Source organism: Callospermophilus lateralis, chromosome 15 (genome assembly GCF_048772815.1).
Source record: "Callospermophilus lateralis isolate mCalLat2 chromosome 15, mCalLat2.hap1, whole genome shotgun sequence".
Taxonomy (NCBI): Eukaryota; Metazoa; Chordata; class Mammalia; order Rodentia; family Sciuridae; genus Callospermophilus; species Callospermophilus lateralis.
The window spans coordinates 88,566,459-88,592,794 of record NC_135319.1 but is presented as its reverse complement, the minus strand read 5'-3'; the positions used below and the strand labels follow the sequence as shown (position 1 = coordinate 88,592,794).

The window sequence follows — 26,336 nt, the reverse complement described above, 5'->3', positions numbered from 1 at the left end:
AGTCATAAATCTTTTTTTCCCCTTTTCCTTTTGCTACCAGCAGCCTTCATATAATTCAGCTCTTCCATAAACAGGTCAAGGGACTTGGCAAATAAAATGGGAACAACGTCAGGCTAATGTAAACGCAGCATCTGCCTCGTTTTATCATCCAGCGCCTCTGTGTGCAGGTTGCTTCCTTGCCCCGATGCCTGCTTGCAGGCCCCCTTGGTGCCTGCTGCTGCCGTCCCCAGGAAGCCCTTCTGCCCTCTGCCCCCCATCTCTGTCCTTGTCCCTTTCTCCAGGTTGCAGAAGGCGTTGTCCCTAGATGCTCTACTGTCTTCCCCACAGAGACTGTGAAACCCCTCAGAGCTGTGCGTGTGACTTCTGATTGTCAACAGCAAGGATCTGCCGGCACACGGCAGGTGCTCGGTGGTGGAAGCTGGCATGTTCTGAGATGCCCTTATAGAGCTCATGGACATCAGGTTCCTGCCCCCACACCTCCACGCACAGGACGCTGCGTTCCTTTGGGGTTAAGGAATGCGTGGTAGTTCCCCTCAAATTGAGGTGCTGTGTTTGGTGTGTTAAAGATTCTCAAACGCCCCATAGATGGAATAGTGAATGTTCCGGAGCAGTGCAGAGAAGCTTGCTCTCATCACAAGTGGGGACCCGGGGAGGGGGGACATGTCCCGAGCTAGAGCAGCCTTTATGCTCTGATTTTGGGGTGGTGGTCAGACTTTGGGCTCAAAGACCAGATCTCTGAGACCACTGGTCTTCCTCATGGCCTGCATGGAAACCATGCCCCGGGAGCTTGTCATAAAGTCGTTCTTGAACCCCATCCTGGGTCAGGATGGCATCCCCGCCGCGTGGGGGACTTGACAAGATCCTCCAGCTCCTTAGGTAATGACAGCAGCAGGTCCCGTGTGGTCCTGCTCAGCAGTCCTCTCAGCACCTCACGCCCTGGTGTCCCCTGAGAACCACCTTCATGCATTTTTATATGACGTACAACGCCTGTGCTATCATTAAGTAATTTCTCTTACTTCATCATAAACTCTCCTTTGTCAACTCATACATTTTATTTCAATTTATTTAAGAGGGAAATTATACTTCCGTATTATAAATAGAAGGTCAGTATCACTTGACATAAGTACCACAAAAATAAATGGAAGGAAAGAAAAACAATGTTACTAAATTCCAGCCAGACAGTCCTGTCTGCTGATGGCCCTGAGGCAGGGCCTGCTTCCTTCGGGAGAGAGGGCCATGGCCAACAGCTGGGGAGGTGCTGGCGTGTATGACAAAGTGGACTTTGTTCTTCTTAGAGGAACTGAAGAGGGATGACCTGTGCCTCTCAACCCCGTGTTTTCAGTTCTACCTGAGAGCACCCGGCGTCCCGTTGGCTGGAAGGGCCTGGCCTTTTGAGAGGTACCCACTAGTGCGGGTCTGAGTCTCTCCAGTGAATGACCCAGGCAGAATGACTCGGGAGCTTTTCCTTGAGGTGGACGGGTGGACCCTGAGGGACGTCAGGTCCACTCCTCAGTGTGCTCGGCATGTGCAGAGCACCTGGAACCAAACCAAGCCTGTGGGGGTGTCTTCCCCTTGCTGGGAAAGGCCCGGGGAGGCAGCGCACAGTGGGTGTCTTGGCAAGTTAGGAGGGGTGCTTTTTTTCTTGACCCCTGGACCTGTCAGTCAGCCAGGGCCCATTTCCATGCATGATGCCCACCAACTTGGCCACCTCATCCTCTCTGTCACCCGGTGTGGTCAGTTCATGGTGCTGTGATAGGCTCAGAGGAGAGGATCCACGGTCCCTCTCTCAAAGAGCCAGCTTCCCTGTGGCCACGTGGCACCAGCTCGCTCTACCCAGGAAGGGACTCCAGTGCTCAGAGGGCCAGGCAGGACAGAGTTGCTCCTGAGAAGGGCGTGGACAGGGGTCTGTTGTATTTTATGAATGCAGAGTGACTTCCAGAGTGGCCAAGAACCAGCCTGTCTATGAAAACGGGGACCCTATTTATTTGGGGGAGGGCAGGAGAGGACAGAGCTGGCAGGATCCAGTCGTGACCAGGCACATCCGAGGAGGGCGAGACTGCAGCAGGAAAACTCAAGCTGAAGGCAAGCCCAGGGCAGAGCGAGGGGTCAGAAGCCACATTCCCTGCCACCAGGTGGGGGAGGGGACCTCAGGGCCACTGTTCACCGCACCATCTGCCAAGGCCCAGTTCCCCTTGAAGTCTGACCTTTGCCTTCCCTCCAAGCCCTGCTAGGTCTAGCCTCAGCCATGGTGGAGGATGAGCCTGGAGGGCTGGAGTGGGGGTGTTCCAGCCTGACAGAGGTAGGACCTGAGGGCGGGGCTGCGGGGACCAGCCAACTGTAGGGACCACAGCCACTCCAGATCAGAGGTGATGGGGGCAAGTGAGCAGACACCCTGGATGGATGCTCGCTGCCCGAGGGGTGGGCTCTGGCCAGGGAGACGCACCTGGCCTCCTGAGTTTTGCTGCTCACAACCGCCTGCCCTGTGTAGAATGGGCTGGGGAACCCTTGGGTGGCGTCTCTGTGCACCTGTGTGCTGTGACAGGGGCTCTGCAAACTGAGAAGTGCCTCGGCAGCATCAGCACACGGTTGCCATTGACAACGTGGGCAACCCACTCACAGGGACCTCAGAGTCCTCCAGGAGGAGGAACTTCTGGGCACAGCCATGACCACATGACCACAGCAGGGCAAAGTGAGCCCCCTGGCGGTGAGGCACCTAGGGGCTCTCTCTTCCTCTAGTTCTAGAACATACCTCAACACGGCTGGGCTTGGTGGGTCCCGCTGCGTGTAGGGGTGTTCTTATGATGGGAGTTTCCCTCCATGTGGGTTTGATTTACACCAATATCGTCAAGTTGAAAAATATCGATTGCATGATTTCCACAGAAATCAGTTTCTTGCTCCCCACCCGGCCCTTCTCGCGAAGAGTGATTTCCAGGACACGCTGGAAGAGTTAGTGGAACCGCCTCTGTGCCAGCACATGGGCCCTGCTTTCTCCTAGTCCTTTCAACTTTCCCACTTTCTCCCTGGGAACAGGGTGGGTATCAAAATATTCACACGAACATTGCTGGCCACCTAGCGGCACAGGGCCTGCCCCTGGTCCACCGGCTGGAGCTGCCTGCGCACTGTCTCAGTTGGAGGAAAAATGAGAAAGAAGTGTACAGTTGTGGCTGTTTGACACTGAAGACAAAGTACCCGTGTTACAGTGTTTGCAGTTTTCATCTAGAAATGCGTCTGACGGGGGGAAGGACTTCGGAGAGCTTCTGGCTGGCCCAGGAGTGCCTGCACACCAAGCCGCCACGGTGGGGACTCTTCCTACTTTGGAGTAGCAGAGATAAACGTGGTGTCATCTGCATTGTTAGACGGCTGTTTGGTTTTCCGGATGGAAGAGGTACTCAGAGCTGTGGGTGCCGCGAGGGACCTCTAAAGTTGGTTAACGCCAGTTGCCGCTCCTGACGCCTCCACTGTACAGCTGGATCTTTAAAGGGGAGCTTCCTCTCTGTATAGGGAATTATGCAAATATTTGGCTTCCAGTGGGTCTGTTTGGACTCTTGTCCCTTGTTTTATAACAATTGCATACTCAAGCAGGCATCTCTGGCAGCAGCCCCTCAGAAATTTAGCTTTCTTTAACATGTTTTAAAAGCAAATAATTTTGGTATTGTGGTCTGCTGCAGACATCATTTGTAGTTTAGCCAGGATATTATTTGAGAACTGCAAAGCTCTCTAGGTATTACATCCGTATATAAACCATGTGTTAGAAAGATATAAATTCAGTTTTGAAGTATTTGTTAGACTGCTTTTGGCTTTCAGTGCGTGCCAGACATGTGCTTTGGTGATGGATGGCGTCATGTGAGCCTTGAATGAAACACTTTTGTGTGTGACTTTTCTTCCAGCCGTTGGGCTGGAGAAGCTGGGAGACTAAGTGGATCCGGTTGCAGGGAGGTGTGTTCATCACTATGCGCGCATCCCTTTTCCTCCCCCTTCAAATATTACCAGTTTACTTGGTTCCAAATTCTGTGTTATAGAAATTGTCGTGTCCTCTGGATTGACAGAGAACAATTGAGCGTAAGGCATCCCTGTGCTAACTATAAGATCAGAAACTAGAACATTTTTCTGAAGAATTATTGAGACTTTTCTTTGGCTTCCTGGGCCCACGAATTCTTCCAGGCAGCCTGAGTCTAGGGTTGCTCAGGAAAACAGAGGACTCCCAGTTTAATCTGAACTTGGGATAAACAACGGATATCACACAGGATCTATTTATACTAAAGAATGATTCAGTGCTAATCTGAAATTCAGACGTCACTGGCAGCGCTGTGTTCTTATTCTCTAAATCAGGTGACTTCCGCTGGATCCCAGCTTGTGCACCACAGCCTGAACAGTGCCTGTCACACAAACTCCCTCATGATGGCCTAGGCGAGTTTGGAGGGCCCTGGGCGGTGTGCAGGCAGAGGAAGCCTCCTTGGGCCTCTCGTGGAACCAGGAATCAGGAACCGGGTGCGGCCTCAGACAGGGCCACCTCCACTGTGCTGGTTGGTTGCTCTTGAGTACTTCCCTTCTCTCTGTGCACATCCATTTTCTCATGTTTCCCCTCTGGTCATGTTTCCGCCTTGGGTAGGCAGTGAGTGGACAGGATGGGTGACTGGGGGGATGTCCTTAGGTGACCCCCCTGTTCAGCAGCCTTCTCTCCCTCCCTGCCCCCATGCATGTGAACAGTACCAGCTCAAAGGCAGGTGCGACCCAAGCTTTTGTGCAGCCTCCAGGACCACCCTGGCTGCATGGAGCCAACAGGGTGCCCTCCACCCCATCTACTCACTAGATACTTTGTTCCCTGAAGGTGATTCTGTCCACCCAGCACCCAGCAGGCGAGGAGCTGGCAGGCAAGGGAGGCCCAGACCAGGTGTCCGTCTGCTCTGTGTGATGCCGACTCTACCTGAGCACCGCCTGCACCAGTGTTGAGACAGCCCTTCTGCAAGCCGTCCCCATCCACTCCCCACCCCTCCAGGAGCCAAGCGGTGTGCCACTGCATGCATCAGAAGGGCCCCACCCGTGGTGAAAGGCAGAGGCTGAAGCTGTTCTGGGCTGTCCGGGAATCTGGAAGAGCTTTTACTGCCTGTGGACAATAGTTGCACCCACCTCTGAACAGCAGAGGGGGAACCACCGGGTGGGCAGGAGGCTCAGGTGAGGGCTCAGGGTGATCCAGCAAGTGTTTTTGTTTTGGAGTTAGCCTGTTGGGACATCCTTGCCACATAGAGTTTCATATAAAATCAGAAAAAAATAGCCCAATTAAAAATGGTCAATAAGTGCTGGGGAGGTAGCTCAGGAGCAAACCAATTGCCCAGCACCAAAGAAAAAAAGATAGTGAATAGATATGAGCAGGTATTCCCCAAATCAAGAAATAAGAAATGACTGATATGATAAAAATATGAAATAGTTCCACTTAAGAGATCAATAACTGCTCATTCATACAAACGGGGGGGTTTCCCTTATAATGTTCAAATGTGCGCTCTCTCTACGTCACAGTTGGCTACTAAGCTGTCAGCCTACCTGTGTCCAGTCACACCTCAGATCCCACAAAGGAGGATGGAGCCTCCTGCCACCCCTGCAGCATTCAAGGGAGGCCACGGAGGACCGTAACTCCTCCTGTGGACTTAACTGGGCTGTACTGCGCCATCAGAGGCCGAGGGAAGACAAAAACGGAGCCAGTCCCCAGCACTGCCAACACCCCACTCACAGCCCGTAACACTTGGCTGACACATCAGTGCTAATTTTACAGAGAGTTGAAAACCTATTTAGAACAATTAACGCATCCATTAGTGTGCAGTTTAACCCAGGCAGTGACTTTCAGCCCGCAAATCCTCTTGATCCCACAGGATGGCCGAGTCCCCTGATTGTGAGAGTGGGTCAAAACAAAGCTGGGTATCCTTGGGAGGAGTTGTTAAAAGTTCCTAAATGGAACCATTATTTTTCCTCTTTTTGGCTTTCCCCATGTAAGATGAAGCAGGCTTCGAAGCGCACTGTTTAGTCACAAAACCTGAGGGTGTGAGAATCTCTAATAAAAACTCTTACAACTGCTGAGAAATCAATCTGTATGCCTGGTGAATGTCTGCCAAATGGAACAGGATTAAAACTTCTCTAAACTCGGGACTCTAACTGTATACCGTAATAGTTGGGGCTATCCTATTTGGTTATATAAATGGGATTTCCCATTTGGGTTTCCCAAATTCAATGACCAAAGTCAACAACTAGAAAACCAAAGGTTAAAGTCACGTCAGCATCTACCTCCAGAGAGTCTCCCTGCCTTGTTGCTGGGACGTAGGCACGTCCTGCTCTCTCTACGTCCAGTCCCACCTTACTCTCCACCTCATCCAGGTCCCCACCCATCCCAGCCGAGCCACAGCATCCCTACTGAGAGTTCATCAGATGGAAAGCAGGGACTGGAAGGTGCTTGTAGCTGGAGCACAGGAGGACCCACACCTGCTCTGTCTCTTGAAATTCCAGGTTGACTTCCCCAGAAGACCATGTCCAGAAAACTATTACCCGAGTTAGAGGTCTAAGTGCATTTTTCTCATAAAGAAAATGAAAGGTTCCAAATGATGGCATGCAAATCACTACATCACGAGTTAATGAGCATTTTAACAGGAGGCTGAGGCAGGAAGATCTTGACTTCAAGGCCAGTTTGGGTGACCAAACAATAATAATAATAAAAAATATTTGCAAGCTGGCCTTCAGGAACTCACTGAGTGTGAGTTTAAAATTCAAATAATCCGCCCATGCTCTCGACTCTTGGCCTGCTTGCTGGGTTTGGCTCTCCCCTGGACAGTGAGGCAGGTGACCACCCTTGAGCACAGAAGGAGCTCTCTGGCCACCATGATGCAGTTTCTGTTATGGTCGCTCAGTTTCCTGTTCTGATCCTAATTTGGTTTCTCAAGGAAGCTTTCCTGCCGGGTAGATAATGAGCAAAATGTTTCAGAGGAGGGCTCTGGTTGACAGGGAAATTCGTTCTCATTAGAAATAAGTCAGTTGGAATTCGGGATTGTAAATAAGGCTCACGTGGATATGGTTCTGCAGGATAACCTGCAAGAGACCAGACATTGCTGGCTGAGCTGAAAATCCCCCGTCAGAACTTCAAAGATGAGGAGCGAGTCCTGGGCTTCCGTCCATATCATCACGAAATTTGTTGGGACAGTGTTTCAGTGGACAAGTACCTGTCTGTACCTGGGTCACGGGCCCAGGCTCCTGCCCCTTGGTATTGCCTGTCTTGATTGGAAGGTGGTGGAGACAGACAGGGATAAACAAAGAAAATCTCAGCTGGTGAGAAGTGGTGTGGAGGAACAGAATAGGGGGATGGCGGGTAGCAGCTTGGGCCAGGGAGGGGCTACAGGGCAGAGGAGCTCACGGGAAGGTTTGAACATGGAGTCTTCTGGTCAGAGGGAAGAGCAAATACGAAGGACCGAAGGTTGGTTATAGCTGGGCACATCGAGGCGTCAGGAGGTGGTCAGTATGAGCACAGCAGAGTGAGCGCTGTCAGGAACTAAGTTTCCAGAACTTGCAGGACTCGGGGAGAAGTCTGAGTTTTATTCCCAGTGTTTCCTGGCCGGGGCGAGCAGTAGCATGACTAGGAACTCGGGTCTAGGACTTGGCTGTGTGGGTTGGCCTCTCACCTGGCCATGCCTGTGTGCCCCTAGGCAAGGAGCTTAACTGCTTTGGGCCTCGGTTTTGCCATCTATTGGAGGAGGGTAAGTATGACAGCATTATTGTCAGGCTTAGACGAGCTGAGCTTACAAAGGATCAGAACGGGGTCTGCTGCTTGGCAACTGCTTCCTCAGCGTTCACCGTTGTAATTGATGAGTATTGATTCTGCAGTCGGCTCAGCACTGGATTTCTGAGCCATGATCAGTTCCCTCCGTTCTTCTCCAAGCTTCATGTGCTCCTTCTGAGCAGAGAATGTTTCCAGTATGAGTCAGCGTTACCCTGCTCACATCCTTAGGAGGGCTTCACGGCACTCAAAATCCCAACCCTGCCTGGGGGCGCCTGCAGCCACCTGGGCCTGTGTCTCCTGTGCTTCTGCACCAGCCTCTCTGCATCCACCCTCTCGCCGGCCCCATGTCGGTCACATGGGCCTCCTTTCTGCTTCTGGAACTCTCTGTGCTTCCTGCGCCTGCTCTCCTGATTGAGGACCCTGCCACAGACCTTATTCCCTTCACACTGTCCCCTCCTCAAAGATTGCAGATGGGAGAACCGGCAGGTGTTGAGACTCTCTAAAAGGGTTCACTGAAGGAGTGGGAGAGTTTTTAGAAAACAAAAGAGCAAAAGAAAGCTCTGGTCACCTGATGCAAGTGTTTTGGACTTGAAACAGTGAAACCAAGACTGTGTCAGAGAAGTCACCCAGCCAGGGGGCTTACAAGGGATGCTGAATGGTGGTGGCACGGATGAGACGTGGGGTGGACAGCACTGGGCTGGAGGATGGAGAGGAGAAGCTTTGATCTTGGAACATGTTGATTGGAGGCGGTGATGGTGAGCAGACCCTGAAATTAACAGTCCAGTAGAGACCAGAGTTCAGACCGTGCCGGGGCGAGGGCCAGATGGAAAAATACTGATTCAGAGTACATCAGCTCCAGAATTAATGAGTTCCCTGGGGAACTATGAGGACAGAGGGGAAGCGGACCGGGAGCTGTGGCTGGGGATGTTCAAGTGGAGAAGGTGAAATCTGGCCAGAGAATTGAAGAAAACCAGAATGATGGAGTGCTGCTGGAGCAGGCGTGGGCTTTGGTAAATATGGTCAAAGATGCCCCACAACCCAGCAAGGATGTCAGCACTCTTAGGTGGAGCCAGGGCTTAGAGGCAGAGTGACATCTTTCTGGTTGTTACTTGGTTTTGTTTAATGCACTGAGTATGGATATAAGCTAGAATGGGATAAACTAGGTCTCATTCTTGTTCTTTTGCTGTTCTCATTCCCAAATTGTTCACAGAGCACAAATTTTAGCAGTTCAGTTTTTCTCTTTACATCGTTTCCTGCAAGGTAAGCCTTGAAGAATTCTGATATTCCTCGCTCCACACCCCCAAAGTGTTACAAATGGACAAAATGTTCCTCCAAAGGAGAAAGCCATAGTGCCTTTGGAAATGCAGAGGGTTCAGGTTTTGCCATCAATTCTGATCTGTATCATCGGCAACTTTGAGAAAAACTCATACAACTCTATATTTTAGTCTCACAGTTTGAAAAATAGGATTTGCATTTGCTTCCACGGACCAGCAAAGGGGGAGTCAATTGTGTGTTAATGTAAGTGAATGTTGTAAATGGTCTCACTCCCACACAGGGAGACACCACAGGCAGGGAAAGTGATGTTTATGTGTGCTAGAGACGACTTTTGCTTGGGCTATGAATCCATTTGAAACATTTATGGGAAGCTATAACTAGCTTTCTTTGAATTTCCAAATGACATATAAAACATCTTTTCAAAATTGTCATTGTTCTACGGTACTTGATTGCTTTTTATTTCCAAATGGGCTCTGTCCTTGGCATGCCCATGGCTATGTGGCTGATATGCTGGTTTGTAGTCATGAGTCCAGAGGAATGATTTTTTTAAATTTATTTTTTCCATAATAAAAGTAATAAGTGCTGATTATAGAAAAATCAGAAAAATACAAACATGGAGAAGAAAAACAATGAATTCACGGCCCCAACGCTCAAAGAAAACCAACAAGAGCATTTTGGTTTGTTTATTGGTTGATTTTTCAGACTTGGGTCTGAAAAAACAAAGCCTAAAGCTGAACTAGATGATAGGTACACTTTTGCATCTATGATCTAACTTGGTCCTCTTGTCCAGCACTCTGTGGTGGTCCATAGAATCTCTTGATTCAAAGTATCAAAGCATTCAGAAATGCAAGTCACCTGCCCCAGGCCACATACCATTCAGTGTGCACTGGGTGCAGGACGTAGCCTTTGACTCGGAAGTTTACGGCCATTTCTCCTCCCAGAGCTGCATCATGATGGTGCCCTGTGCAGAAGCTTCAGCCTTAGCGCTGGGAGATTCTGGGCTCTATTTCAACGCAGTTTTACCAATATAGCTCTGTGACAATCACTTGGTGTCACCTCCCCAAACCCAGTGGCAGTCCTCCTGTTCACTTCTCTACCGCCCCAGAGCCCTGGATCTTGTCTCTGTCAGCTTGTGGCTTCTCTGTTCTCTAGTGGGCACTGGAGTGCGGGGAAGGGTCTTCCAGGGCTTGAAGAGCGACTGTTTTTCACCCACCTCTGTCCTTCCACCCACTGGGAAACCTGTCGTGGAGCCTCTGAGCCTGACGGCAGCCCCCGAACCCAGCAATGTGGAGGTGGGGTGAGGAGCTCATGGCGTGCAGACACTCAGAGCCTAGTGACCACCTGCCATCTCTAAGCCTGTCGCCACCAAACTGCTGCTGAGTGACACGGTTGTTGGATTTGGAAAATTAATGGACTATATTTTTAGAACAGTTTTTGATTTACAGAGACACTGAGCTATCTAGATACCCCATATCCCATTTCCCTCCTCTCCACACTTTACATTTGTTACAGCTAATGAACAAATGTGGCTTCCTATCTCACGCCAGGGTCATAATCCATTCGTGTTTCCTTGGTTTTACCTAATGTGCTTTTTCTGCTCCTCCGTCCCATCCAGGATCCCAAACTGTATTTAGCTGTCACGTCTCCTTTGGCTCCTCTCAGCTGTGACAGCATCTCAGACTGTCCTGGTTTTTGATGACAATGACAGTTTTAAAGAGGACTGGCGGGGGGTGTGGTGGGGCGCATCCCTTGGGGCTTATCTCATGGTTAGACTGGGTTACAGGCCCTAAGGAGGAAGATCAGAGGCTCAAAGTATCCTTCTCACCACGCACGTCAATAGCATACGCCCTCCATGAGCTTCGTCAAGGTTGATGGCCTTGACCGCCTGGCTGAAGCCGGGGTGGCCAGGTTTCTCCAGGGTGCAATTACTCTTTTCAGGTTAACTTTTGCCTTTGATTCTTTTGGGGGAATTCCTGAGCTGCGCTATTTCCAAATTGCTTCACTAATTTCCACTTAGGGGATGTGTAGGTAAGAAGGGAGAATGTCACTACAGGTTGAAACGGATGATGTGACTAGGAACCAGGCACATTTTTGCCTCTATGGGTGCATCGCCACTGGGTTACCCTGAAACCGGAGTGGCTCCGTCAGTTCTATGTGGTTTCGTTTAGGTAAATGAGTTTCTGAGGCCTGGACCCTGGCTTCTTTTGCAGGTCATAATGGCTGCTTCAACTTTTTTCCATTAGATTAAAAAAAAAAAAATTCATCTCAGTCCACTTCTGGCATCTTTGATGAATTCTCTCTCTAAGGTTTATGTTGGTGCTGGGAATGATTTCCCCTGGCAGCACAACAATATTCTCATCAGGAGTTTGTCTTCTTGATGGCCCGTGGGGTTGCACCTAACCCCAGGATTCCTGGTTTTCCCAACGATAGTCCCCCACACATTGCCTCCAAGTGCAGGAGCTTGGCTGGATTCTGATACCCTGGGCTGATTTCATGTACTCTGCCTTTGGAAGGCCCTTTGCGCGCTGGCTTTGTGTGGGTGTGTTTAACTCAACGAGAATCATAAGGAGAGAGAGAATGGAACCCCGAAGTTTCCAACCTCCCATCAAACATTGGTGGAAGGCAATGAGTGAAGGAGTCGGGACCAGGGCTGGGTCTCTCGGCTCCGAGATGTTCCTGGTTCACCATGTATATCTTAGAACCGCTCTGCCAGTCTCCATCTCTGGTGAACTGAAGCCCTCGGGGTGCTGTGGACCCCCTCCCTGCCATGCTTCCCTTCATGAGCTAGCTGGAGCAGAGTGGCTGGGGCTGGGTTGGGGCAGAACCCATTGGACATCCAGGTTCTGAGTGACTCTTTGAGGGGCTTCCTTTGGGTGGGGAGTCTTTGTCAGATTTTCCATAAACCTCAGAGCCATCGCCAAAAGCTGCTCCCCTGAGCAACTATGACTGTAACTATCTCTCAATCAGCCTGAAGTCTTAACGACAAGCTCAGATGAGGAGTTGAGCAAAGCACCCAGTGGGACAGTGGAGCTGGTGGTCACAGATGATACTTGTGTTTAAAATCAAAATATCTCCTATGCTCTCCCCTCTGCGAGGCTAGTATAGACTGGCCACCTCATCAACACAGAGAGCAGTCCTGGGTAACCCGGCAGCTAGAGTGGCAGGTTCCTCCCCAGGATAAGCTGTCCACATTTCTTATTTAGATAACCGTGCGTTTCATTGGTGCCTAAATACATATGATAAAAAACAAAATGTATGCAAACTGAGTATTTTATAAGGTCGTATTTTTGAATGTGCACGTCATTCAAGACCTGCTTTTATGGTTTGTCAACAAGATCACTCCATGAACTACTTTCTGATATCTCACAGCTGTGCAGAATTTATTCTGTCTATCCATGCAGCACAAATAAAAATTTTATTTGCATCATCTAAAAGAAATACCAGTGTATAAATACATAAGCAAAACGCTCAAGAAATAGTCTCTGACTACAGACACTGCTGGGGGGATGTTGCGCAACCAATTAAAAAGCTGAGCGATGGCTTCATTATCCATGTTCATAGATAATAAGTACTGTGCTCAGCAAATGGTGCAGTTTCTCAATTTCTTAAAAGGGTTGCACAATGTCCCACAAGGGCTGGCCCAGTCTGCCTTCAGATTCTCCTAGGAATACTCAGAAATAAAGCCTCTTTGAGGAACACATTTGAGCCCAGAGGGGCTTCTCTGGGATTCAGAGGCTGGAATACATAGGTGAACAGGGAAATGCTCAGGGGTCGCAGTATTTTGCCTTGAAGGAATGGGTCCTGAGGATTTAGAATGTTCTTCACATAGGGTTTGTGCAGCCTCAGCCTGACAAATCAAGCTCCACTGAGTTGCCCTAGTGTCCCCAAAGTCAAGCTGTGGGGTTGCTGCCTCCATTTCCTTCACAGCAAGGGTGCAGATCAGGAGCTTGCCCCGGCGCCCCGGGTTCATGCTCCATGTCCTTCCTCCCGTGGCAGCTTTCCAGGGGAGTTCTGGAGGATGCAAAGACCTTTCCTCTAAGAATGAGTCCTGGGGTGACATCTGTCATGCCCTTCAGTGTAGTGGCTGGGGTGTCCTTGGAAACCTGCTGTCCTACCCTGGCTGCATTTAGATCTCTTCCTCCACCCAATTTGACAAACCCTTGGACAACTGGATTAGTAGTTAACTAACAACTTACTCCCGCTGCAAACCCGGAACTGCCCGGAGTAGTTTGTCACTCAGCTGGTTTCTTTGTGAGATGCTATGGCCACTCTGGGCGCAGGGTGTGGTTCTCAGTGGTTGATGGGAGTCCCGATGGATCTGCACTGCTCACTGTGTGGTTGCTGCTATTTCAAAGCAGCTTTAACCCAGTTTGAATTCCATGGAGCTTTCTGATAAGTGCATCTAGTTGCACTTTGCACTCTGTGGTGTGACTCTTCAGCAGCTGCACAACCCATCCGAACCACTCTCACATGTGAATCCCACGGGGTCCTAAGCAAGAGACCAGGTGCTGGCCAAGCCTTGAGGGCAATGCCCTTGGGCCTGATCTGTACTCTTGTGCACATCCCATGGGCCATCTCCAGGGCTTGCCACACACACTCTGCCTCATTGCAGGAGAAGGCAAAACTCCACCTCCTTCAGCTGACGGCCCTTCCCACAGCTCCAGGGGGCCGGTGGTTCTCCTCAGGTCTTAGTTCACGTGCTCCCCATCCTCAACCAAAAGCAAGGGTCTTCCTGGTTTCTCCACCAAGAGGACCATTCTCCACCACCCTCCTGTTCTGCTGCATTTCTTATTAACTTTTTATCTTAAGATGATTTAGGTTTGCCGGAGAGTCTCAAGTATGGAGCCTCTCGCACCATCCTGCCCTTCCATAGCCCTGGCTGCTCTGAAATGTCTTGCTAGTTGAGTGTCCTTTTTCTGGTCCCCTGGGACAAGAAGCACTTGGGTTTGGGATTTTTTAGAAGTTTTGTGGATGTGGGGATATTTGCATCTGCATAATGAAGTATCTTGGGGATAGGAATGAAGCCTAAACACAGAATTAATTCATACTTCATATACACTTTAGATTGGTAGCCTAGTATAAACAACCTACCTTACAAACATTTTTAGTGCACCTACATTTTGACCATGAGCTGTCACATGAGGTCAGGTGTGGAATTTTCCACCCGTGTCATTTCAGGCTCAAAAAGTGTCATATTTTGGATCATTTTGGATTTCATATTTCTGGTTTAGGGATGCTCCATTTGTGCTTATTTAGTTGTCTCTGACCCGATACAAGGATGTCAGTCACGGGGACAGCTTGTCTGTGTCCCTGTCTTGGATGCACAGGCCTGAGAAAGCTGAGTATCCAGGGGTGAAGGGATGGCTAGGAGATGAGGGTCACCGTGGGTTAAGCAGACAGAAGAGGCTGGCCGGGTAGCGGGGGAGGCGCTGGTCTGAGGGCAGCCTCAGCAGAGCCTGCAGTCCTGAAGCAGGCCATCCCTGCCTGGTGAGTGGGTGAGTGAGCAAACGGGGGGCCAAGAGTAGATGGGGGCACTTACTGCAAAGCCCTGCCCCACTACCTGTGGGGCTTCGAGGCTCCAGCTCAGGCCTGGGAGGAGGGGCCTTGATTCCAGGTCTCCTGAGAGGAAGGGCTTCTGATGTCTTCCACCCAGAGGGCCCACTCCTTCTCCAGGCAGCACGCCATGATGTCTACAGGTGAAACCTGCTGGAGCCAGCCCCGTCTGGCGGCACTTTAGATCCTCATCTCTTGCACACAGTTATCCCTGAGGATCCACTGTCCCAGCCCTGAGCACCGTTCACCTCCCTCCGTATCCACCCGCGACCGTGGTCCTCTCTCCCCAGCCTCCCCATATGGCTAGGAGACCAGCTCACTCCTCTGCCTCCGTTGTGTGCCTGACTTTCAGTTCATCCCCGTTCCCTCCGCCCTCAAAGATGAGGAGTTTTGGAAATGCCTTCTGACCGACCAGCTTGAGAATTTTCTGGAAAGGCTGCATCAGACAGTAAATACTGTGGTGGCGATCCTTTTGTAACCTGACTATAGCTGCAGACTTCCACTTCAAGAATGATAACATGGTGTGGATTTAAAAGTATTGGGGGAATTGTAAAATGTCTAGGATTAAAATTTCAATACCATTTGTGCCCAATAAACGTGAACTCTTTAGTAACTTAAAACTGTGCTATTATGACTCAGGTCTGAAAATTATGAGTCCTGGATGAAGAAATGGGAATACCATGTGAGGGGCTCTGGTCCCATCCTTTACCTTGGGGGCCATACCACGGCTGCACTGCATAGCAGGAGCATGACCTCATAGGGGAGCAGGCCCGACAAGTGACGGTACTTGTTAGGAAAGTGATATACTCTCCAGAAGAGAAAAATGTTGTACTTTCCATTAGGATTGTTTATGGAAATGGGGTTGAATTGAACCTGTGTCGGTCTATTAACTGGTATGACAGGACCCCAAGAAACAAGAGCACCTAAGAGTTTATTGAAAGACCTGATTTTTTTTTTTTAAACATAAACCAGTCTAGTCAGTCTGAACTGGCAAATTAATTTTGTCTATAGAGTCACTTAGTGAAGCTTATAAAATTAGACTTCGTAAGTACGGAAAGGAGCTTTGGCATTGTGTTTAACAGATTCACTGGGACTTAAGTAAATGGATTTAGCCTTAATACAGCTAAAGCCTGAGACTTTTAATAGAGAGCTGCTCTTAGGTAAGACGTTAATTCATCATTTTAAGAAGCCCCTGCTCGAGCGGTTTTGTTGTTTGTTGAAGGACTGACCTGAACACTTGGACGGCGATAATAGCCCAGCACGTGTTGTAGGTCTGGAAGGACAACATGAAGTTTGTTTTTTTAAAGGTATGGTATTTTCATGGTTAGATGGACAGAGAATTCATCAGTTCTAACACCTACCATGATTTAATGGATCGCCGTGTCTCCCTGGACTTATTCAACTTCCAGATATTTCCACTGTGTCTTTTACGAAATGAGTCTGAGATGCCAGCCTGCTCCTGGGAGAATAAAACATGGGCTGCTTTTCTTTTGATTCAGGGGTGAGCCTGTGGGACCAGGAAGGAGCCTATGAAGTCGCCAGTGCCTTTCTTCTGAACGGAGACCTTGGGATCCCGGTCAAGAGCGACGGTGTAAAGGTCAGCTGCTTTTGCTTTGGTTTTTCCCAATCTTTGAGACTGCGGAAGTTTTCAGATCCCATTGACTGCACTGATGTTCTTTGATTCAAGTTTGCCTTTCCCCATTTCAATCCTCACTGTATATAATGAAAGCTTTAGTCTCCAAAAAGATAAAATGGAACCCAATTTTGATGTGACAGTTCTAATGAGTGACCCAACATCTATTGAAATTCATTTTTCAAGCAAACATCAAGGATTACAATTACTAGATATTACAACTTCCATGTTTAGTTTACTCGACAAGTGTTTTAAGATTCATGTCTATTTAATCAACTTCTCACTTTTTCAATTGATTATTGGTACAAATGTTTTCATGCAACTTACAAGATGTGTAATGAGTTTTAATGGAGTCTACATTTTCTTTTATTTTGACATGTTTGATTTGCACCTTCTATGATACAAAAGAATAATATGAAATGATTGGAATATTAGTGATTAAATTCAATATTTCAGTGAGCATTATCTGCCAAATTGGCATGACTTTCTTACATTTCAGAACTTGTAGGAACAGTTGGAAAGTGATAAAATCTAAAGAAATATGAGCTTTTTGGAGAGATCAGACAGATGGCTTTATCCTCGTGTTATTGGAACTATTTTTAGATCATTTTTCATGATAGAAAACAGACTTTTTAAAAGAGCAGTCAGGAGTGTGAAAATCCTAGGTAGCTTTCTGGAGTGGTTGCAGGCCCAGCACTCTCTTGAGTTAAGATAGGGTGATTTAAATCATTCATTCACTTTCTAGAGAGCTTGTATTAGAAATGATCTTAAGAAAGGTGGGAGGTTTGACTAAAGGATCCCAATGCCAAATCTGCACTTTCTTTAAATATTTCTGTTTCATGGAGATTGTTGCAAACTGAATATGCAAAGGACAAGTCCATCATGGTAGTATTGGTTTCCTGGGAGAAAAGCTCAAGATAGTGAAGATAGTAACATCTTACTGTTAGCAAAATTAGAAACAATGTGATAGATAGAGAGAAAAGATGAGTATCCCGTTTGATAGAGAACACATGTCTACTTGAAATATTTGTAGGTACTAATAATAGGAAAATAAAGAATGGTCTAAAGTTTCTTGGGTGGCAGAAGCCGTCACAGAGACTTTCCCTGGGTAGAGTTGCTAGATTTTGTGAATAAAAGCACAGAATGCTGGATAAATTTGGATTTCAGATAAACAATGAATTTTTTAGCATAAGTCTATTCTCTGTAACATGTGGGACATACTTATGTTGAAATTTTGCCAGGCATTGTCCATCTGAAATGCAGATTGCACTGGGCAACCCTATCTCAGGGGCATCAGGGAATGAGTTGCTGAGGACTGTGGGTTGCCACTGGCATGGGCCAGTTCTGCTTTGCTCTGGTTTCCGACCCGCCCACCCGGCAGCAGGAGGAGGGTTGGTACATCCTCTGCCGGCTATGCTTCCTTCCTAGCTGATGATCACAGGTCGGGAGCACCATCTTGTAGAAAAGTAGGAAAGCCATTATTGTTGGGTAGATGCCCCAGCTCCTCTGGGCTTCTCCTCCAGAATTAGAACCACGCAGGTCGTAAAAGAAATGCACTGAAACAGTTCCAGGGTGTTGGCGTTATTTAAGAGAAGGGGGACCTAGAAGAGTCGGGAATAGCTTTTGTTGTGATACCACCGGGCGCAGCTCAACAGGCGGTTCGTGACGTCTGTGCTGGCTCTGTAATCGCTGTGTATACTCACACTTGGTGGACCACTGCCCAAACCCTGCATGAGTCGGTGTGTGTGTAAGAGTCCTGTTAGCATGTGTGTGTGTTTGCCAGGATTCTCCATGAAGAGGATGCCTGTGAGTGGGGGATTAAGGATCTGGCTAGTGGTGTATGTGTGTGCATCTGTCCTTATTGTCAAACAGTCAAGATTTCAGTTTTCAACTGTGTCAACGCCGAGTATCTTCTTAGAGACAAAGTGTACTCACGTTGATGAGTATTTTTGCGGCACCACTGCCTGTCTACCTGCAGTTAACAGACTTTGGATCTGCCTCTTGCTCCCCTGCTTCTTGCTATCTAGCCACATTTAACAGAGGGCCTCTGACGTGCCAGGGGCTGGGCATGCAGTCAGTGAGGGAAGCGGAACACCTCCGCCCCCTGCACCTCACTTCCAGGTTGCCGTAAGTGTTAAGAAAGACACAGAGGGTTATTCTAGGAGCCAGTAGGGGAGGGACACCAGGAAAGACGATGGTGAGATGTTCACTCTTTTCAGGAGATTGAGAGAGCTGCCTGAGAGGGGTGGTGTGTAGTGGCTGGTGTGCAAGGAGCTGGGGGAGCCGAGCACGTCGGCAACGTGAACGTCGTGCCCACAGGCAGACAGGCGTGGGAAGAAGCAGCCACGGCGCGGGCTGTGCCCCACAGGGCTCTACAGTGACCTTGCCTGCACGAAACACACTCGTCCCGAGAAGGTGACCAACCGTAGCCCTCTTTCTCTGGCAGTTAAATATTTGCATCATGATTTGATGGGACTTGCCAAACGTTGATGTTGATTTTTTTGTAATTATTCTTCCCTGGAGTGGACACATGGAGAATTCATAACAGTGAAAGGAGTTTCTGTTCATTTTCTGTCTGTCTGTCTCTCTCTCTCTCTCTCTCTCTTTCTCTGTAGTACTGGGGAGGGAACCCAGGAATGCCCTATCACCAAGCTCCATCCCCAGCCCTTTATATATATATATTTTTAATTTTGAGACAGGGACTTGCTGAGTTGCAGAGACTGGCTTCAAACTTGTGACCATCCTGCCCCAGCCTCTGGCTAGACATGTCTAACTCTTAGCATCTCTTCTGTCCTCATGGCCATCAGGCGTTCAGTGCAGAGAGCAGGTGCCTCATGGGAAGGCCACTAGAGCTAGGGCACTAGAGAAGGAGATTCAGATTCCAGCTTGGGCCTCCCTCCAGATAAAATGCCAAAACAGTTTCCTACAAGGATCTAACTCATCACCATCTGCTTCCCCTTCAGAGGTGAACTTTGCATGAAGCAAACTCGAGTCTTGGCGTAAAGGGACTTAACTTCATGGTCTAACCACTGTCCCACGTGCCCACCAACCCAGGTTCCGGTCTACATCCCTTTCCACGGACTTTCCATCATCCTAGAAGCCACCTTTATAGTCTGTGAACTTTGACCATTTGTCCAAAGGGGCTTTGTCCCGACTCTGACTATACCCAATGACTCACACGTGGGTCCCTGGATGGAAATAAGGAGAGGGGTCATCAGTCAGACTGGGGATGTATTTAGGAGGAAGGCTCAATGAGATTTGCCAGTATGGTAGCGACATTGAAGACAAACCCTGGGTTTTGGCCCTGGCTACCTGGGAGGGAGGGACTGCCGTCATAGATATCCTCAGAGGGAAAGAACCCCTAGTTTAATTTGGTTCTCACTACACTGTTAATTTGCTGTGCACACTGGCTGTCAATCTGGCTGCACATCAGAATCACCTGGAAATGTTGATAAATATCAGTGTCAGAGTCCGTTCTTTGAGAGTTCATTTAATCAGTTTTGGGGAGAACCCAGGTATCTTCCCTTAAAAAAAAAAAATGCCCCAGGTGGTTTTAATGAGCACACAAGGTCCAGAAGCACTTGGGGAGGTGAGCCTGCATCTGGCCCTGGAGGGCTGGCCACCTTGACCCAGGGGTTTAGACAAAGGTGCTGTTGGGCCTCCCGCCTCTGCTCTGTCCCTGCCACCGCCCCCTCTGAAGTCTGTGATTGAAACAGATCTGGGTGGGATATTAGTGTGTCCCTTCCAGACTAGGTCTCAAGCTGTCACTGTCCCTGAGAACTTGGTTGAAAGAGTGGAGGGAAGGGAAGGGACGTGGCCTATGCCCACAGGAAGGCCCCCGCCTCCTGTCTGCACTGGCTGTGGCCTGTAGCCTGGTGATAAGCTTATCTGCCTTCCCTCTTCCAAGGGTCGTTGTCAGAGCAAGATGAAACAATGGCTTCAACATTACGCTGGGAATGGAACCTAACCACCCAAATGTGAAGTGATAGTGGAAGTTTAAAATGTCTTTAGGGACCATTCTCCAATCTTGAAAAACCTCAAGCCTAGAACCAGGAAGACGTGTCAAACCATGATGGATGGTGGGGTGACCCCGGTGGAGACCCCGTTCTCTCTCATTTCCGCTCACGTGTTTTGAGTTACAGCCCGAGTCTGTCCTTGAGTCACACAGTTGGAGGCAGCAACTGACTCTGGCCTGGCTCTGCTAACGGGCCTGTGCACTCCGTGCCCGGTGCTGCCCACACCATTCCACAGGTGGAGGAGGTGATCGTCTAGAACACTGCTGCAGCAGGTCCTGCTCCTGCTTCCGAAACCTTCAGAAGCCACCATGATGTCTGCCCTCACAGCCAGTTCTTTAGCACCATGACAGGGTGCTTTGCAGGCCTGGCTGTCCTGGGTCTGAAGCACCTCCCACCTCTCTGCCATGCCACGTGTGAATGGCACCATACTGCCCAGACAGACCATGTCCCTGTGTTCTTCTGACCCCCGAGTCTTACTCGTTCCTGAAGTCCCGGCTTCCACAGCACTTGGTCTTGGGAACTCTGTCCTGCCTCCTGACCTCGTGGCCGAGGCCGTCCTTCCTGTACCTGCTTTAGCAAGTCAGACACATCTCTGTGATGTACAGTCCTACTACGTGCACATTCACCTCTCGCACATTCAGCCTGTAGACGTGTGGAAATAGATGTCACAGACAGACCATAAATGGTATAAGTGAGCATGGCCTCTGGCGTCTCCCCGGAGCTCGCGACCAGAGTGTGTGCCAGGGGAGAGCAGCCTCTGCGGTGTCTGCGGGTCCTCCTTCCTGCATGGGATGAGCTGCTCACTCCTCAGAGCAACGCTGGTTCTTCCTGTTGGGTATCATGATATAGCACAGCCTCAGAAAGAGGCTCGACTCGACTCAACCTGGCACACATGCTTCCCTGCTCAGGAGAAAAGCCATGGCCGTGTTGGACTTGGAGGAAAGGTGCCAACGGCGGTACTTTGAAGATCAGTTTCCTTTGCCGCAGCCTTAGCCCCCCCCCAGGCTGCTTGGGACTCAGCGCTCTGGCAGGATCCCCCAGCTCAACACTGTCCTTATTGGCTTCTATTTCTGCTCCCCCGCCAGGAGGTGTTCTCCCCAGGGCAGTGGCCGGAGCTCTATGCCCTCATTTCTCCCCTGCTCCCCCCTTTTTTTGTCTTGGTGCTGAGGATGGAACCCTGGGCCTCATTCATGCATGTAGGCAAGCCTCCCCCACTGAGCCACACCCCAGCCCTGCCTCTCTCTGGATCCACCCTGCCACCCTGGAGGTGGACATCATTGCCACACCTGCAGATGGGGACCCTGAAGTGCGTGGAGGGGACGCCCGTGTGAGCACCTTGCTCGTCAGACCCCCACAGTCTCCTGTTCTTGCCCTGTGGCTCTGCTGCCTCCCAGAACCCTTAGCTCTCTTTCCCTGTGCATGGTGCCAGGACTAGCATGTAGCTTTTGACTCCAGATGGCCAGGTCAGGGGTCAGAGGACAGACGGTGAGCTCTCCTCTGGGCGCTCCCTGTCCGTCTCCCCCCAGCTGGGAGGTCTGGTGTTCCTCAAGACCTGACTGCTCCAGCCCAGCTCCCTGCCAGGGTCTGCCCTGTTCCCTCTTCCTTTCTGTCCAACCCACAGAGAGGGGGAAGCAGGCCAAGGAATTATGCTGGGGGCCGGGGGGTGTTTCCATTTTAAAAAATATATTCTTTATTGAGTCAGCTCCATCTTTTTCTACTCCTGCATAAACCTCTAACATCGTAACAGAACCGTGTCTTTTTTTAAATACCTGAACATATTTGGACAACGTTAGGAGATAAAGTAACCTGCATTGTTTAGAGATTACAATTTTATTTATTTTTTTTAATCATCCTTGGGAAACGCTTTGCATGTTTGACTGCCGTGTAGGGAATGTTTTCTTGATGGCAGGAGAAAAGAACCAGGGTGAAGCCTGTTTTCTGTATTTCCCTTGTCCAAGGACACATGGATGCCGCTCTGTCCCAGAGCCTGAGTCAAGTTCCCATGACCCGGGGGTGGGCGAGCCCTAGTCTCACGCTTGAGAAGCTCACAGATTGTAGTGCACTTCCGTGAGCACCGAGAGATACGTGATCTTAAAACATGAGCCACTTATTTTAGAACAGATTCGGATTTTCTGAAAAGTTACAGAGAATGTGCAGAACATTGCCACGCAACCCCCCCCCCCCCCGCTTTCCCATGCCATTCACATTTACATTTGCACAACGTTTGTAACAGATTTTTTACACGCGTGCACACACACAAGGATATATAGATTATATTTGATTTTAGAATATAAATTTTACTTTTCAGCCTGACATCTTTTAGTAGGAGAGAGAGATTTAGGGAATTGAGGTCATTTCAAAGAAAATAGAACTTCTAGAAAGGATTTTGGTTCCAAAATTTGACTTTCAACTAAAGAGCTCATCTTCCCCGAAGAGATTTAACATGTGTCACTGTGTGTTTCATAGCTTCATGTCACATGAAGGCCAATGAAGCCACGAAGTTGCAGTGTAATCAGCCGGCCCTGTTCCCCACAGCTGCTCAGTGACCTCGTGACGATGATGTTTTTGTTCAACCAAAATTTCAAGATATTTTTTAAAGTCCCCCAATTCTTTCCTTTAGACATAAGACGATATTTTCAGACCTCTCACGAGAGCAGCCAAGGGTGCAACTTGGTGTTAAAGAGAGCAGCTGTGTACAGGGCCATCAGCAGCCGTGACGTACCCAGGGCAGGGGTGCGTGGGGAGGTTCTCCTTCTGTGTGGTTGGCTGTGCTCCTGGCGCTCCTGCGTCTTGGGGTTGTGCTGCACACATCAGGCATGTGTCCTGGTGGTGGAACAAGTGTCTTACAACTGTTTGTCACAGTTGCCTGCCTAAAGAGAAATTACGTTATTTAAAATTAAAATTTAATTTCTCCCTAACAAGAGAGTTGAACACTAAGGAATAAGGCTTCCTTGACTCCTGTTGAGTGTTGGAGGGACACATTGACTGTAATACAGAGAAGTCCCACCCGCTTCCTGAGCGCCAAGTTTTACCCCTTTGGGGGCAATATGCAGTCCACTGAGATGCACAGTGCACACTCCCTGTAAATGGGTAAAAGACTACGTCTTTGGAAACCCTCCCACTGGAGATCTGGGGCAAATAGAATAAAAGTTGATTCCACCTCTCACACCACCCAGAGACTCCTTTTGCTAGACTGATAGAAATAAGCTTTTATGTAAGAGCAGTTTTTATAAAGGAGAAGTTTTAAATTTACAAAAAAAAAAAAATTTGCAAAGATAGTGCAGAATTCCTGTGGACAGTTCCCTTGTGTTAACATCTGACATGATGACTATGTGCATTATAGTTCATGAATTAATATTGAGGCATTGCTATTACCTAAAACCCAGGCTTATCAGATTTCCGAAGCTCTCTCCTGATGTCTGTCTTCTGTCCTAGGAGTCCTTCAAGGACTCTGCCTTCCACTGGGTCTCACATCCCCTTAGGTTCCTCTGGCTTGTGACAGTTTCTAGGCTTTCCTTGTTTTTGGTGACTGATGTTTTTCAGGAGGTGTCATTAATGCTAGTCAGTGCACAGCCCCCACTTCAGGAGGGGGAAGTGATGCTTCCCTCCTTGAGGAGCAAGTAGCTGCATAAGTGACCCTGAACTCTTGGGCATGTGATCTTTGTCAGCTCTTCCTATTTATTTATGTATTTAATAATTTATTCATATCAGTAAGGTGCTATGGGTATCGATTTTATACTTAGGTTGCAATCCAATGCTCTTTTTAAAATGTATTTTGATCAAACTTCTCCTGCTTTGGTGGTTGGGAGTTCTTTTAATAGACTCCCCTGTACCTTTGACATCTATTCATTAGTTGGTGTGTGACAGTGTATATGTCATTTTCTTCCTGAAATATACCAGGTTCACATATTTCCTGTTTGTGTCCTAAAATTAGCCATTTCTCCAAGGGGTTCAGATTCACTGGAGAATGGTATTAGAAACCAAGATGTAGCCTTAGACGTGTTCACTGTCAGGACATAGGACATGTGTGTGCGCACATGTGCGTGTGCATTTGTGTACACTCAGTAGATTTTAAAGAAACCAATTTCAAATGCTGGGTCATGGCTGAGGCACACTGTATCCTTTCACATAATTAATCATAGAAATGGCATAAAAGAAAATATACCAGAAATCTGGCTTCTTGAGTCTATACCTATGGAGGTCAAAATAAGAAGGGCTATTTTCAGTAATCAATTCTTAAGAAACTTAATCATGAAGTTCTCTCCTCTTAAAAATCAGCTCCCGACTCTGCTGCATCTGACCTAACTCTGGCATTTGTATTCCCTGAGCTGATCTGTGCCTCAAGGCTGCCTTTCTGCTAATGACTTGAAATTAATTTGACCTTTGCTTAAAGTGGCACACAGGAAGACTGTATTCAGCTGGCATAACCTCTTTCTCATGCAGTCGTTACTCAGCAGAGGCGCTCGGGGTCTTCTTTTTGTTCGAACCTACTAATTTTCTGAGCATATAATTTAAAGACCTGGTCATGAACCCAAACAGACTTGGTGAGAGCCCGTAGCTAACAGGACCCGGGTGGATTCTGTCTGTCTCTGTTGGCATTCCTTATCCCCAGGGAAGCCATTGGCACAGCTCAGCTCCTTGTCCTTCCCAAACAGATATCTCACAGGGGACACCTTTGAATATGTGTGGTTGGAATGACCCAAATTTGGAAGCATTGTTCATGCAGTATTTCTCATGATGGATTAGCAAGGTTATATCTTCCTACGTAAGTGACATATTTTATATCTGCTTCCCAAACTTCAGTCACCCAATGGCATGGTCTTAACCTAAGTATAGAAGCAGCTTCTAAAATATAGTAGTTTTCTTAAACACATAAAATGAACATAAGTGATTAAAATAAAGTGTGCTGTATATCTCTTAAGTTGTATTTCTCTACTTGGCAATAGATGTTTATTGAATATCTCATCAGGGTGCCCACGTACCACCAAGCAAACAGAGCCCTGAATGAATCAGGGACTGGCAGGGTGTTTTATCCCAAGTCGAGTGGCATAGGACCAGCTCTGTTGCTGAGGGGGGTGTCCTATCTAGGACCAGGGTGCCATGCAATGGAATTTTACCCAAGAGTTTTAATAACTTTTGAGAGGAATAATTACTAATTGGAGATTATCTCAACTCTATTGAGTTCATTCTGTATGTTCATTTAATCAACAAATTTTTATTGAGAATCTAGCATGTGCCAAGCCTCTGCTAGGTGCTGGAGGAAGTTTGTGCTTTGAAAGGTGCATAAAAATAGGCAATTGGGTCTCAGAAGGCCTTCGCACTGCTCAAACAGAGCCCTCAGCATTCTCAGCTCCTGCTGCAAGGATGCAGGGGCAAGGATTCTGTCCTGGCTCCTTGGAAACACAGCCCCTTCTTTTACAGTTCCAAACAAGACTGCCTGGGTGCCCACTCTGTGGTCCCAGCTGCTCTGATGGGAGGCTGTGTTTGCATCGCCAGGAGTGGTTGCTGTTTGAGTGTTCTTTGACACAGGCAAATTTCTGAGTGAGAACGCACCAGGTGTGGGCGCTGCAGCAACAGGAGCCCAGCCTGCCCGTGTCCCCGTGTACGGGGAGGCAGGTGCTGAGCCTCGTCTGGGGCAGGCTGGAAGTTTCTGGGAATGCAACCGCTGTGGGAAATGCCTGCAGCGGACACACAGAGTGGTCATTCTCTTAGTTCCCAGGGCCAAACGCTTGCTCTCTTTCATAGCACATCTGTCCAGTGCCCCAACAGCGCTAGGAGGAGTGTCAGCTGGGAAGGGGGAGAGGTGTTCCAAGTCACACATGCAACATCAAGTGCACCTGTGCTGGTTATGACAGAAACGGGGAGACACGTCTTCGCTCCCAGAAGGCCTTAGGAGGAAGGAGCTGGCCAGTAGGAAAATGAGCGGCAGAAATTTAAAGATCTTTTCTTATAAAATAAATGACAAAAAGCTGTGGCAACTTATAGGCTTCAGATAAGTAACTATGCTCAGAGACAACACTGTGCATTGTTCAGTGAAATCTTACCATCAACAACTGCCCATATTTTTTAAATCCCAAGAATTTCAGCATGCACAGCAGTAGCCTAT

At 48.6% G+C, this 26,336-nt stretch overlaps 1 protein-coding gene across 1 annotated transcript in view; it reads left to right on the top strand.

Moving 5' to 3' along the window:
* Adam12 (ADAM metallopeptidase domain 12) overlaps positions 1-26,336 on the top strand; it is a 312,364-nt gene that overhangs the window by 29,706 nt on the left and 256,322 nt on the right. The window contains exon 2 of the mRNA XM_077105443.1: positions 16,081-16,178. Within this exon, the coding sequence (XP_076961558.1) occupies positions 16,081-16,178 (98 nt within the window). The remainder of the gene's footprint in view (positions 1-16,080; positions 16,179-26,336) is intronic.